Raw genomic sequence first — 14630 nt, 5'->3', positions numbered from 1 at the left:
CTCTGAAAACCACATCTTGGCACCCCAGTGCCTGTCCTCAGTCTTGGGACAGAACAGCAGCTGCAGGGTGCTGCTCCCACCCTGACTCGCTTCCCTCCCTCGTGCCAGACCACCCTCACGCTTTCTCCCACTGGCACCCTCCAGCCCCACCTCTGGACCCGGGCCCCCACCTCGGGCCACTGCCTCTCCAGCCACAGCGTGGGTGTCGCTGCCTTCGGGGAAGCCTTTCCACCGGCCCTCAGCTCTGCTTCGTTCTGGTGCACGGTGCCTGTCAGTCCTCCCAGCTGTCAGCTCCAGCCACACCAGCCCACAAGAGGGGAGGGCTTCCTGAAAAGGCCTCTGTGGCCAGAACATAAGAGCAGGTGCACGCCGGGAGCTACGCTTGCAGGAGACCGCTGCGGCCCCTGTGGGGCGGCCTGCCTGAAACCCAGGTTCCTAAAGCAGCTGGTTTTTAACAACCCCTCCCTCCCCCGTACCTGCAGCGTGAGTACTGTGACTATTTTACATTTACTTCCCTTTTTCCAACACCTGAGTTAGAGCTGGGATGTCGTGTCTTGCTTTTGGAAATGACTGTAGCTCGGCCGGTTCCTGGGGAGGAGAGCCTGCCTCCCTCTGCAGCCGTGGTGGGCGCCAGCATTCTCCAACCCCCCTGGAAGTTCACGTTTGTTTACTCTTGCCCATGCTTAAGTGAGCTAGTTACCATCCGGTAACAGATTGCATAGGGAGCGCTCTGGGAAATTAACCTGGCAGCGGGTTCTGAGTTCCGTATAAAGGCAGCAAATGTGCCCTGGGCACCGCCTGCTGAGCCCACAGGCCTGTGCTGGGGGCTGGGGACGATGGTAAGCAGGAGCCGTGTAGGAGTGGCAAGGCCAGCTGCCAGCTGCTGGGGCCTCTGCACCACCCAGGGGACGGGGGTTCGACAGAGGCCGCAAGGAACCTGCGGCTGGGAGAGCGGAGTGGCAGGGGACGGGTGGAGCAGGCAGAGCAGAGGCCGTGCTGGCCTGAACTGGCATGGGGGCAGAGAGGCAGGGGAGACCCAGAGATGCTTAGGCAGAATTCACGGGACTCGGGGGGGGGGGGGGGACGGACACTGGATTGATGATGTCACCGGCTGGGTGGATGATGGGACGCAACGCCGGCCCTGACTGGTGGCTGACACCCCTTGCGTCGAGCAGCAGGGCTGAAGAGGGAATGGGGGGTGCTGGAAGGGGTGAAGGCAGGAAGTGGAAATCCGCTGCAGGGGGTCAGGCCGCCCAGGAGAAGGGTGGGGGGAGGCCAGGAGGTGGACTCTGCATTGCGGGTTTCGCAGAGGGGCTGCTGTGGGTGAGGACAAGGGCTAGGCCACCGGAGTGAGTGGCCGAGGAGACCGGACGTGAGCCACAAGGCCCGGGAGGCCCGCGGCTGGCTCAGCAGGGCTGGAGGGCTGCCCTCAGCATGCACTACACAGGTTGGTGTGTTTCAAAGGCCCGGTGGCCGTGGCCCTAGGGGATGGACCAAAGCAGCCGGCTAGGGAGGCAGCCCCCACCCAGCGCGGGCACCTGGACCCGAGCCTCCCTCCCTCTGTGTGACTCCCGCTCCGCTGTCGGTGTCTTGGCTGCTCCATCTCCATTGGTCACCACGCGACACCGTCCTGTCTCGGGGGAAAAGCCGTTCAGGGTGTGTGGTTAGGAAGCCGGCTCTGACGCTGCGGCTGGCCGCTGTCGGGACTTGTGGGATGGCTGGCGGGAGGGTGGAGCCGCTCCGGCCTGCCCAGGAGCCCTGCAGAGACCTGAACCAAGCGAGCAGCCGAGACTCTCACCTGTGAGTCAGTGTCGCCAATGGAGAACAAAGCCTTCTCTTCTGGCTCCCGTCCACACCCGCCCAGGGCCGCCCCTGCCCCTGGGGGTGACCAGGAGTCGGGCCCATCCCGGGTGAGAGGGTGCCATGCCCGCTCCCGGCCGTGGCTTCCGCAGCAGCTCCCAACCGCCAGGAAGCCTGGGCCGCTGGGCAGGAGTGGAATTTTTCTTTGGCTTGGAGAAATGTGTCACGGTCCGGCGCTGTTGTGACAGATGGAAAAATCCTATGTAGGGCACACAGCAGCCTGCCGGGCGCGGACAGGACGCCCAGGGCCCGTCTGGCACGGCACGGCGACTGACATGGACCCACAGCGCCTCGCAGTGAGATGTTACTCGCGGGCACTTCCTGAAAAGAACCTCGGCCCTAAGCCGCAGCAGAGGGGAAGGGCCGGGCTGCGCAGGGACCCTCCCGCGGGTCAGCCTCCTGCGGTCAGCCCCGGTGCACCCGTGGCCAGCCAGGGCCTCTCCTTCCAGCCCTTTCCCCATCCTGACCTCCCCACGCCCTGGTCCACCCCGCCCTGCCCCCACATGGCCGAGAGCAGACGCCGGGCATCCTCGGGGTGACCCCACCCCCAAGCCACCGCCAGTCTGACCATCGCGCACACGGGAGCCCAGGCCCCGGCTCGGCTCAGTCCCCTGGCCTGCCTCGCCCCCGCCACGTCAGCGGGCATCCTGCGGAGATGCGCGTGGAGGCACACCCGCCACGCCACGCCCGTGAGACCCCCTCCCCGGGACCGCGCGCCCCTCCCCGCCTGGAGGTCACGTGGTCCCTGCGCCGCCCCCCCCCCCCGCGGGGCCGGTCACGTGATGGCACACGCCGTTGCCCTGGCAGCCGCTGCGGCGCCCCGGCCTACGGGGGCGGGGGCGGGGGCGGGGCGGCCGGCGCGGGCGGGGCCCGGGGGGACCCTGCGGCCGAGCGGAAGGAGGGAGGGGGCCGCCACGCTCTCCGCCTCGGCCGCGAGGCCACACGGCCACGCCACGGCCGCCTGCCGGGAGCCCGGAGCCGGCGCAGGGCCGGGCGGGGCGGGCGGCGCAGCTCCGGTGAGTCCCGCGGAGGGTCCGCACCCAGCCCTGCGGCCAGGGGTCCGGGCTGGAATGGGAGCACGGACGGGCTGTCTCAGGATGGGGCGGGAGGAAGGGAGGTGGGGTCGGCCAGGCAGCCCCTGGCGGGGGGTTCCGGGTGAGGTGCGTGCCCAGGTGGGGGCGGCGGCCAGGGCTTCCCCGGGGGCGAGGACAGGGATGCGGACGGACGCCCCCGGAGGCCCCCGTTGACAGACACTCTTTGCCCCAGATGTGTAGAGGCAGCCGAGGCGAGCCGACCCCGAAGCCTGCCTGTGGAGACGCTTCCCGCAGGCCTGCGAGGATGCACGGGCCCTGGCTCTGCAGGCCTGCGCTCCCCCAGGGCTCCTCGGCCCCCTCCCCCGGCGGCTGGCCCCCAGCCTGCCCGTGGTCCCCGGGGCCGAGGTGGGCGCTGGGACTCCCGTGTGGGGCCCCTGTCTCTGGAGGAAGTGGTTTCTCTGTCTTTAGAGCCAGCAAGCCTGTCCCCCCAACACCACCTCCCTGGGGGCCTCTGCAGGGCCGAGACCGCCTGGCCCCTCCCTCTGGATGCCGCCCCCACGTCCCCCCAGTTGAACTGTGGCCCCATCGCAGCCCCTGCGCTCCCCATCCGCCCCTTCCTCCCGCGTGCCTGGCCCCACTGGCCCTGTCTTAATGCTGACTCCGTGTGGCTTCTGTACACATCTCCCTGTCCCCTGGAGCTGGGTGGGACCTGTGCCCGTAGCTGGACTTCCTGCCTGTCAGATCCCTGCACGTGGGCAGCACCTTGCCTTTGGGGGAGGCCCCGCTTTGCCAAGACTTCCTTCAGTACCTCGGAGCGTGTCCCCTGTCCCCGAGCCCGGTGGTGCCAGCCGCCCCCTGGACAGTGAGGTCCTCGAAGGTGGGATTCCATCTTTGGTGCCTGAGTGCTGGGAGACAGACGCTCTGGTGGAGCAAAGTTCAGCCTCGGCTCACCCCGTGCTCTGTCTCCTGTCTTCATGAGACCTGTTACAGACAGAGGAAGACGAACCCGGAAAATGCATTTCCAAACAGCAGTGTTTCCCGAGGGTCGGAGCTAACCAGCCCCAGGGTCCCTGAGCGCGTTTCCCTGATGCCTCTCCAGGGGAGGGTCCAGTGATGGAGCACCCGGCTACAGATGTGGGCGAGCAGCCGTGACCCAGGCACCCCGGGCAGGAGTAGGGCACACAGAGCCATTCCCTGGAGGTCCCCTCTGGGCAGGAGGAGCCGTGGCTCTGTGGCCCAGCAGAGAGAGCAGACAGCTTCCCCAGAGTGACCGGCCCCACTCCAGTCCCCACCTCGCTGTCGAATCCTCCCAGAGTTTGGCGCGAACGGATTAAGTCGGCATCTCCCAGCTGCTGACCCTGCGCCAGGCACCCCCGCCCCCTGCACCTGGAAACGCCTTGTGTGGCCTTCCCATGGGGACCACGTGGCGGAACATGGAAGTTAGCACCCAAGGCTGAGTGAGCCGCAAGGTGCCCGTGCCCCAGGAGCAGCCCTGCCGGGTGTGCGTGCGGGAGCCACAGGCGATCACCCATCCCTGCGTGGGTTTAAATTCTCAGATCTGCCCAGAGCTGGCGTTCGGTCAGTGTTAACGTCCAGCCAGGCGCCCACAGCAATGGCCGCAGGGGTCTCCCAGTCAGTTGGAGGTACCATTTCTCCTCGTCTGAAGGTTCCCACCGTAGCTTGGACGTGGCTCAACTGGAGTTACGTAAGCCAAGTGGTTTCTTAGGGGAACCGTACGGATTAGCAACGCAGGCCGCGCTCCCTCCTTGCAAATGTGTATTCCGTGGCTGGCACCTGGGCATCGAGAGCGGCTTGCAGGTGCATTGCCTCGTCCGGGGGTTCCGCAGGAGGGGCTGTCCCCGTTCTGGGGCGAGGGCGTGAGGCAGTGGAGTCGCATCCGGGTTCCCTACCCTCAGCCCCTGAGGTGCCGCGGCTGCCCCCCCACCCCCATTCGGAGGTGGCCCGGGTCAGGGGAGTCGGCAGTGCTTTTTGCCAGCCTTTGGGTCCCTTCACCCCCCAGCCTTCTCCTGACTGGGGCTTGTGGGGGCAGCAGGAGGCAGATCCCAGGTCTGTGCCCGAGCAGCTCGGCCACGGTGGTGACTGGTGACGCGTGCCCGACCCTCCATGCCCCGGCTTGGGGACAGCCTCCGAGGGCAGGGCCTCACGCCGTCCCACCTATGGGCCCCCAGCTCTGGCACAGGCTTGGGCCGTCCACCCCTGGGGGAGCTGGACGGGTTGAAGTTCATCAGGATGCCTGAGCGTGTCCCCTTCCTTCCCCCAGCCCGGCTCCCACCATGAGCGCTGAGCTCAACGTGCCTGTGGACCCATCCACCCCCGCCTGCTCGGAGCCCGGCCACAAGGGCATGGATTACCGGGACTGGGTCCGCCGCAGCTACCTGGAACTGGTCACCTCCAACCACCACTCGGTGCAGGCCCTGTCCTGGAGGAAGCTCTACCTGAGCAGAGCCAAGCTAAAGGCCTCCAGCAGGACCTCCGCCCTCCTCTCCGGCTTCGCCATGGTGAGTGCAGGTGCAGCCGGGGCAGGTCAGTCCAGACCCAGTTCCCCTTAGAGGACGCCTCTGTGCCCCGAGGGCAGGTGGGAGGCCTGGGGGGCCTCTCTCAGGATCCCCAGCAGGGATGCCTAGAGCAGCATCCCTTTCAGGCACCACCCCACAGTTTGGAAATCCGAGGGATTAAGCAAGGACCGAGGGATCCCCAGGAGTTAGCTGCTGCCCCTGAACACGGTCTCCAGGGTGGCAGGCCGGAGCTTCTGGCCCTGCCCCTGGCTCCGGCCTCCCTCTGAGTCATCCCAGGGCAGGAGTCGGTCTGGGCAGAGCCACGTCTGCCATCTGCCGCCGGTCAGAGCCCCACCTCTGTTGTGTGCCGGGCTCCCGCTAGGCTGGGAGTGACCTGTGTCTCTGCAGCCCAGAGCCTCACTCTCTCAAATGACAGTGGAAGCCTGGCTACGCCCCTGCCGCCGTGGGGACGGGCCACTGGCTCGCCGTGGTCAGGGAGGGCGAGACAGGGCGAGCAGAGGCCACGTGACCCGGAGGGCCACACGTTTGGGTGTAGGTCGGTAGTTTAGGGTTCATTTAGGGCCTGCCTGGTTTCTGTAAATGCAGCCATCAAGTGTGTCACCTCGTGGCTCACGACGGGCTCACCACGATTTTCCTCCTGTGGTTTGCGTCACAAAGAACAGCAGTGGGCGTCCAGCCCAGCAGCTAAAGCACCAGTTGGGGTGCCCGTGTCCCGGGTCGGAGTGCGTGGGCCTTACCCAAGTTTAACCCCCAGCTGCGGCTCCTGGCTCCAGCGTCCTGCCGGCGCAGGCCCGGGACGCAGCCACTATGGCTCCGATGACGGCACTGCGCTGACCGCTCCTGGCTCTGGCCCGGCCCAGCCCTGGCTGTCGTGGGCTCCTGGGGAGTGAACCAGTGGCTCCCTCTGGCTCGCACGTAGACAGAGGATAAGAAGGGAAGCAGAATGTTCCCTCCAGCCTGTGTGTGAGAAGTGTGGATGTCACTTAGAGTTGGCTTCCGGCGTGGACCGCAGAGAGTAGGGGTGCGCCCGCTGTGCCGGCCGGGGCCTGCTTTCGTTCTGACCTTGGAGAGGTGCGAGTATTTCAGGACCTGCTGCCATCGCCTGTCTGCGGGGGGCCCAGGTCTCAGCTGTAATCACAGCTCTCATTTTACACCCCGACCTGCCAGAGGCCGCCTTTCCAGCCTCGAGGGTCCCTCCCCGTTTTTTTTGCCACGTTGAATTCAGGCTTCAGAATCACAAATTACTTTTTCTTTTTTTTAAGATTTATTCATTTATTTGAAAGGCAGAGTTACAGAGAGGCAGAGGCAGAGAGAGGTCTTCCATCCACTGGTTCACTCCCCAAATGGCTGCAACAGTCAGAGCCTAGCCAATCCAATGCCAGGAGCTTCTTCCGGGTCTCCCGCATGGATGCAGGGACCCAGGCACTTGGGCATCTTCCACTGCTTTCCCAGGTGCATTAGCAGGGAGCTGGATGCGAAGTGGAGTGGCCGGGACTCGAACTGGTGCCCACATGGGATGCTGGGGCTGTGGTGTAGTGGGTAGAGCCGCTGCCTGCAGTGCCGGCATCCCATATGGGTGCCAGTTCGAGTCCCGGCCGTTCCACTTCGCATCCAGCTCCCTGCTAATGCACCTGATAAAGCAGTGGAAGATGGCCTAAGTGCTGGGAACCCTGCGTCCATGTGGGAGACCGGGAAGAAGCTCCTGGCTCCTGCCTTTGGCCTGGCCCAGCCCCAGCCATTGCAGCCATCCGGGGAGTGAACTAGCGGATGGAAGATCTCTCTCTCTCTCTCTCTGTCTCTCTGTCTCTGTCTCTCTCTCTCTGTAACTCTCCCTTTCAAATAAACAGAAAAAAGTCATAAGAAAAGAAACAGCTGCTGAGTGGGGGCAGGGCCCTGGCCAGAGGGATGCGGCCGGCTCGCCCCGCTGAGCCCCTCTACGTCAGGTCCCCCAGCTCCAAACCCAGAACAGCCGCCCTGACCAGCGTGCGCCAGTGCCTGAGCCGGAGCTGGCATCTGGGCGTTTATCCTTCCCTCAGCAGATAAGCAGCGCCCGGAGCCCGGAAAACCTCTGTGTAAACAGTGAGGGGCGGCCCCTGGCCTCTCCTTGGGGCTCTATCGGCCCTGTCTGCTCTGAGCAGTGAGTGGTGGCCTGGACATGAGGAACAGCACCCCCTGGCCAGCGTCGGTACATGTTTATCTGAGAGGCAGAGGGACAGAGAGAACAGAGACCTTCAATCCGCAGGTTCCCACCCAGTGGTTGCAGCAACCAGGGCGGGGCCTCCGGGCCTCCTGAGCATTGGGCCATCGTCCGTTGCCTTCCCAGTTAGCGGGAGCAGAGCAGCTGGGACTCAGCACTCTGCCGTGCGATGCCAGCGTCACAGCCGGCCGCCGAGCCCGCTGCTCCACGAGCCTGGCCCTGGCCGCCAAGCAGCTGGTGTGGCTCCGGCCCCAGGCCTGCCCTGACCTCTGACTTAGCACAGGCGAGGGGCGGGGCCGAGGCGCTCACGCTAAGAAGTGGTTGCTGTAGGAAGTTGTGAAATCTTCCTTACAGACTTGTATTTTTTTTTTTTCAAATAGAAGAGAGGCAGTGTGTTGTATATTTTTTTAAATTTATTTGTATTGATTTGAAAGGCAGAAAGAGAGAGCTCTCCCTTCCTCTCGTTCACTCCCTACATGTCTGCAACAGCCAGGGCTGGACCCTCCCCAAGCAGCCCCAGCAGCCACAGTGCCAGGGTGGGGTGGGGGGCGGGCAGGGAGCCGAGGGGCCACCTGTGGGAGGCCATGAGCCCGGAGCTCAGTCCAAGCCTCCCATGTGGGTGGCAGGGGCCCAGCACCCGAGCCATCCTCTGCCAGCTTCCAGAGTGCACGTTGGCAGGAAGTGGGCAGCGCTGGGCTTGAGCACACACTCTGATAGGGGACACGGGTCCTAAGCAGCGTTTCAACTGCTACATCGGACACTTGCCGCCTCCTCACGGATTCTTAAAAAACAGGGACGCTGGTTTGAGTCCCGGCTGCTCCACTTCTGATCCAGCTCCCTGCTAATGCGCCTGGGAAAGCAGTGGAGGATGGGCCAAGTACCTGGGTCCCTGCACCCACCTGGGAGACCAGGAAGAAGCTCCTGGCTCCTGGCTTTGGCTTAGGCCCAACCCTGGCCATTGTGGCCATTTAGGGAGTGAGCCAGTGGATGGAAGACCTCTCTCTGTTTCTCTCCCTTTAACTCTGCCTTTCAAATAAATAAAATCTTTTAAAAAAAAAAGAGGGGCCAGCGCCGCAGCTCAATAGCCTAATCCTCCGCCTTGCGGCGCCGACACACCAGGTTCTAGTCCCAGTCAGGGCACCAGATTCTATCCTGGTTGCCCCTCTTCCAGTCCAGCTCTCTGCTGTAGCCCGGAAGTACAGTGGAGGATGGCCCAAGTCCTTGGGCCCTGCACCCCATGGGAGACCAGGAGAAGCACCTGGCTCCTGCCTTCGGATCAGAGCAGTGCGCCGGCCGCAGCGCACTGGCGGCAGCGGCCATTGGAGGGTGAACCAACAGTAAAGGAAGACCTTTCTCTCTGTCTCTCTCTCTCACTGTCCACTCTGCCTGTCAAAAAAAAAAAAAAAAATAGGAATGGCTCAAATATATTAAGCAAAACCAGTGTGTAGAAAAATCCTCTGACTACGCTTTCTTTAAAAAGAGGGAGAGAGAAAGAAAAAAGAAAAAGAAAGATTAATCGATAGATAGATAGACAGACAGATAGATTTGAGGGTTAAAGAGAGAGAGAGAGAGCTTCTTCCACTGGTTTGCTCCCCAAATGCCTGCAACGGCCAGGGCTGGACCATGGGCAAAGCTGGGAGTCGGGGCTCCCAGGGGGGCGGCAGGAACCCAAGTACTTGAGCCATCGCCACTGCCTCCCAGGGTGTGCAGTAGCAGGAAGCTGGAGCCAGGAGCCAGGGGCAGAAGTCAAATCCGTGTGGCCGTGACCACCTGCCCTGGCTTCTCCCTCAGGCCTTCCTGCCCCTCCCTTGCCTGGTGTGATCTGGGAGGTGGGCCGGGAGGGTGCTGCTGGGAATGGACGTGGCCTGACCGGGGAGGCCTGGGAGGGGCGTGTCACTCCCATTGGGGAGAAACCCCTTTGGGTCCAGCCCGCATGTTGGCCACCTCCTGTCCCACGGTAGGCTGGGGGCTTCACATTCCCTCTGGGGGTCTTTAATTTAAGAAGCATAAAACAAATGCTCACAGCCTGGTGGTCCCCACCCTGCACAGGTGACCCCCACAATTTTTTAAAAATTAATTAATTTATTTGAAAGAGTTACACACAGAGAGAAGGAGAGGCAGAGAGAGAGAGGCCTTCCATCTGCTGGTTCACTCCCCAATTGGCCGCAACGGCCAGAGCTGCGCTGATCTGGAGCCAGGAGCTGGAGCTTCCTCCCAGTCTTCCCATGCGGGTGCAGGGGCCCAAGCACTTGGGCCATCTTCCACTGCTTTCCCAGGCCATAGCAGGGAGCTGGGTCGGAAGTGGAGCAGCCGGGACTCGAACTGGCGCCCATATGGGATTCTTGCACTGCAGGCGGCAGCTTTATCTGCTACGCCACAGCGCCGGCCCGAACCCACAGTTCTTTACCTGCCCCCCCCCCCATTTCTCTGTTTAATTAATTGGTTAATTGATTACATGTGAAAGACACAGAGAGCTTCCATCCGCTGCTTCAGTCTCCAAATGGCCACAGCCGCCGGGGCCGGGCTGACGCCAGGAGCTCGGAGCGTTTGCCAAACAGCCAGCGTCCGGCAGCTGAACCACCCGCCAGCCTGGCTCTGACGCCGGCAGTGGAGCCGTGTGCTGCCGGAGCCTCTGCCCTGGGTCGGCGCCAGTGGCCCAGCTGCCCCCTCGCTCTGCGGGGAAAGCACCCAGAGGGGAGACCCCCACCCCCGCCCTGGGCCTCTTTGCTCTGTGCTCTTTAGATTGTTCCTCAGTGGAATCCCAGGAAAAACAGGGACCTGTGAAATGTTTAAACGGTAAGCGGCCTGCGCTGCGGTATAGCAGGCCAGGCCGCAGCTGGCAACCCAGCGTCCACACGGGAGGGAGCGCCGGGGTGAGTCCTGTGGTCTCCGAGGGCCCAGAACCTGGGTGGGCCGTGGGCACCTGGGGCCCCGCCCGCCCAGCCCAGCCCAGCGGCCATGGCGGAGGTGACTCCCGGTGACTCCCGTGACTCGCAGGTGGCCATGGTGGAGGTGCAGCTGGAGACGCAGTACCAGTACCCGCGGCCGCTGCTCATCGCCTTCAGCGCCTGCACCACGGTGCTGGTGGCCGTGCACCTGTTCGCCCTGCTCATCAGCACCTGCATCTTGCCCAACGTGGAGGCGGTGAGCAACATCCACAACCTCAACTCCATCAGCGAGTCCCCCCACGAGCGCATGCACCCCTACATCGAGCTGGCCTGGGGCTTCTCCACCGTGCTGGGCATCCTGCTCTTCCTGGCCGAGGTGGTGCTGCTCTGCTGGATCAAGTTCCTGCCCGTGGACTCGAGGCGCCAGCCCGGCCCCCTGCCCGGCGCCGGCGGCCACACGGGCTGGCAGGCCGCCCTGGTGTCCACCATCATCATGGTGCCCGTGGGCCTCATCTTCGTGGTCTTCACCATCCACTTCTACCGCTCGCTGGTGCGCCACAAGACCGAGCGCCACAACCGCGAGATCGAGGAGCTGCACAAGCTCAAGGTGCAGCTGGACGGACACGAGCGCGGCCTGCAGGTGGTCTGAGGGTGGGCGTGGCCTCGCGGCCTGCAGGTGGTCTGAGGGTGGGCGTGGCCTCGTGGCCTACAGGTGGTCTGGGGTGGGCGTGGCCCCGCGGCCTGCAGGGGGCGTGAGGGAGGGCGCGGGCCCCACCAGGCTGCGTGGACACTGCCGGACAGTTCAAGACCAAAGTTCCGCTCCTGTCTTAACGCTGCCATCGCCTCCGTGGTCCCCTCAGGAAACGGGGCTCTGGCTATGAGCTCGGGGGCAGAGACAGACCCGGCCCCCTGGCCCTGGCCCTGGCCCCGGGCGAAGTGAAGAGCCCGGGGTGAGGAGGCTGTGCTGTCAGCCCTGCCCCAGGTAGGGTTCCAGGCAGCACCCAGTGGGCAGAGGCGTTTCGGAGACCTAGCGCCACTGGCTGGCGGGGGCTGTGGAGGGAGACCCGAGGTGGGCGGTGTGGCCACTTGGCCAGGGGCAACTGGCAGGGACCAGGGCTCTGGCTCGGTGCCTCCCCCAGCCCTGCAGGGAGTCACGGGGGAAAGCAGGAGCCTGGGGCACGGGCCGGCTCGGCCGAAGGTCACGGCCTGGGGGTCAGGAAGGGGTGTCTGGACACCCACGGAGGAGGCCAGTGGCTGGAGTGCTCTCCCCCCGCCAGCCCGGTGCCCTGGCTTCGTGCGGCCCCCAGGCGGAGAAGGACCCCTGGTCCATGGCCTCTCAGGCTGAGTTGTCGCCCATGGGGAAGAGGACAGCCTGGGAGGACTGGGGCAGTGGGGTCAGTGGGACCCCTCCCCCAGCTCTGCCTCGCTCCGCCTCTCGTGGACACGGGCCACCGCCGCGCGGTGTGGGCTCTGGCTGTCACCAGGGCATCGCAGGCCTGAGCATGCCCGTGTACGACAGCTGCCCCTGCACCGCTCAGCTTGTCCCGGTCACCGGCGGCGACCTGGACAGGGCGGCCTTGTCTCTCGTTCTCAGTTGTTGATTTCTCTGTGCTCAGCTTAGTGTCTGTGGGGTCTGGGTTGTCTGTGCCCCGGGGGTTCTGGGATTGAGACACCCACAGCTCCGTGGTGCCGAGGACCCCCTGTGAGTGGGCCATCCACCAGGAGCCCTGGCACGCGTCTCGCAGCCCAGTCTCCCCACAGCCACGTCCCCTGCGTCTCTGCTCCCCTGGAGCCTTCCTGGCGAGGCCCACCTGGCTTGGCATCGCCCCACACCCAGCAGCAGCGGCTGCCACTCCTAGGCGGCCGCCCGGGGTCCAGCTCTGCAGCTAGGAGGGGCTGCACCAGCCACTTTCCCGGCCGCCCTGGGGTCAGTTACTTCTCCAGACCTAGGCAGAGCCCTCAGCCTGGCCTGGCCCCATCAGAGTCAGCCCCAAGGGCTCAGCAGGGTGCCACGGGGAGGGGAGATGCCACAGCCCCGGGTGACACTGATCGGTGATGCGCTTGGTGGTGTTCGCCCAGAGCACACCCAGCGCCAGCCTTCTGGCTGCAAGGCACAGCGGGCAGCCTCTGGGGGACGTGACCATGGGTGCGAGGAGTTGGTGGGGGCTCCTTGGGAGGGACAGCCACTCCGCAGGGCAGGGAACCGCAAGCTGGCTGGTTCCCGGGGTTTAACCTGACTCTGCAGTGCGCTAAAAGCCGGGCCTGAGCGGGCCCACCCCAGTTCCCTGTGGCGGGATGAGAGGGTTTCTCTTAGAAACCGCCAAGGAGGTCTGCTGGGGCCAGCCATGGACCTGCGCCAGCCGTCTGTGCATGACATCCTGTAGCCCACGCGTGGTGTGCGTAGCCCATTCTGTGTACGGGTTTTTCAAACAGTCGTCCTGGATTGAGCCGAATAAATCCACGAAGCTGCTCGGCACTCTTTCTGCTCTTGGTGGGGCACCACCACCGAGGGGGCACGTGTGGCTCCAGGCCAGTGAGCGGCATGGGCTTCACTGGGACGCAGGCGGGGTGCTCAGCTCCTGCGCTGGGAGGGAGTGGTGGCGCAGCCCCGCCCACTGGGCGGTCCATCTGATGGGGTCACTTGGAAGTCCCCAAGGCCTCCAGCAGAGGAGGTGCTCAGAGACCCTGCGGGTCCCTGTGGCTTCAGGGCCAGTGCCCCGGCCATCTGCGCAGGCAGCAGGAGCACACAGGGCCCTGCCCCAGCCCGGTGGCCCAGCGAGGAAGCAGTCACCCACTGAGGTGGACGGCCCTCCTGTCCGGCACGTCAGCCTGGAGACCCCCAGGAGGCAGGTGGCGAGCAGCTGGCGCCGTGAGTGGAGAGCCTGGTGCAGTGCCGCGTGCTGCCATCCCCAGGGCCAGAGTGGCCTGGGCCAGCCCGCTGTCCCCGCCCTCGAGCAAGATGGCACTTAGAGGAGGTTGCTGTTACAGGAGACACAGAAAACCCCAGCACCCCCTGGCTCCCCGGGCCATGTCTGCAGGGTAGCATCCACAGAGCCTTAAGTGGGGCCCTACAGGCCAAAGACCCCCTTGGTGGGCCATTTAGACTTTTAAGCCCCCTCCCCAGCCTGTTGCTGGCCCACCCACGGGTGCCGTGGGACGCAGCAGAGGGAGTTTCAAGACAGATCCAGGCAGGAGTAACCCCACAGCTGCCTCTCCCGCCCCAGAGCCAGGACTAGCCTGGGCTGCACCCCTGCCACTCGGATCCCAGCAGCAGGTGCCCAGGCTCCCAGCCAGCGTGGCCGCACAGCGTCAGCCGAGCAGCCCCTGGAGCCTCCAGCAAATGCTGGCCTCCCCGCGGGCGCACTGCAAGGCTCCTGCCTTGTCTCCTGCACCTGCGGGCGTGCCGGGCGCAGTGCTGCCTGGAGTGAGCTGTGACCGTGGGAGACCACAGGGCCCTGGAGCCTGCCCGTCTGCACGTCCCAGCTTCAGGTACAGACCGGGTCAGGGGGCACAGCGTCACGGAACGGAACGATTCCCACCGTGTGCTCTGCGGGCTGCCGAGGGGCCAGCGGGCCGACGTGTGGCAGCCACGCAGTGACGCTGGGGGAGAGGGCTTCTGAGTCTTCCCTGCCTCTCCCCAGTGTGTGCATCTCGCAGGCTCTGCCCTGGGGGTGGGGCTGCTCCAAAGTTCCCCTGGGTACCCTCTGAGGGGACCGGGGTGGGGGGTGTAGCTCACAGGCCTCAGGTTCCCATCTGGGTGCCCTGTGACAGACCTGCTTGGGGTTACCCTCAGGCTCCGTCCGTGGGAGCCGGCCAGGCGCAGCAGCCACGGTCACTCAGCCGCTAGAAACCCGGGCAGCCTTGCTGTGAGGCCACGCAGGACGCCCTGGACCACGCCGAGGCCCAGGATCTGGGCTGTAAAGACCAGGCCCTGCTCCCCAGGTGGCTCCCAGGTCTATTCCGTCTCACAAGCAGCGGGACAGAGGGCTGGCCACACCCCTCAAGCTCCAGCGACCACCCCGCACCTGACCACAGGCTCCCCGGCCAGGTAAGCGCCCAGGGCCACAAAGGGAGCAGCTCGAGGTGTCCTGGGAGCTGAGATTCTTGTCCACAG

The 14630-nt window shown here is 64.8% G+C and overlaps 1 protein-coding gene across 3 annotated transcripts; it reads left to right on the top strand.

The window, feature by feature from the left end:
• The first annotated feature begins 2839 nt into the window (after positions 1-2839).
• On the top strand, positions 2840-13026 carry ORAI2 (ORAI calcium release-activated calcium modulator 2). Of its 3 annotated transcripts, none has more exons than XM_062179702.1 (4): positions 2840-2876; positions 5176-5413; positions 10626-11192; positions 11264-13026. In XM_062179702.1, exons 2-3 carry the CDS (start codon positions 5189-5191, stop codon positions 11163-11165), a joined length of 765 nt encoding a protein of 254 aa, XP_062035686.1. In that variant the 5' UTR covers positions 2840-2876; positions 5176-5188; the 3' UTR covers positions 11166-11192; positions 11264-13026. The 3 variants fall into 3 exon arrangements, with proteins under 3 accessions (XP_062035686.1, XP_062035685.1, XP_062035684.1); XM_062179701.1 differs by having other exon boundaries at positions 11229-13026; XM_062179700.1 differs by lacking the exon at positions 11264-13026 and having other exon boundaries at positions 10626-11232.
• Positions 13027-14630: the final 1604 nt, after the last annotated feature.

Source organism: Lepus europaeus, chromosome 21 (genome assembly GCF_033115175.1).
Source record: "Lepus europaeus isolate LE1 chromosome 21, mLepTim1.pri, whole genome shotgun sequence".
Classification (NCBI taxonomy): Eukaryota; Metazoa; Chordata; class Mammalia; order Lagomorpha; family Leporidae; genus Lepus; species Lepus europaeus.
Note: the sequence above shows the minus strand (reverse complement) of the source record. Positions and strands in the feature narration are given on the sequence as shown.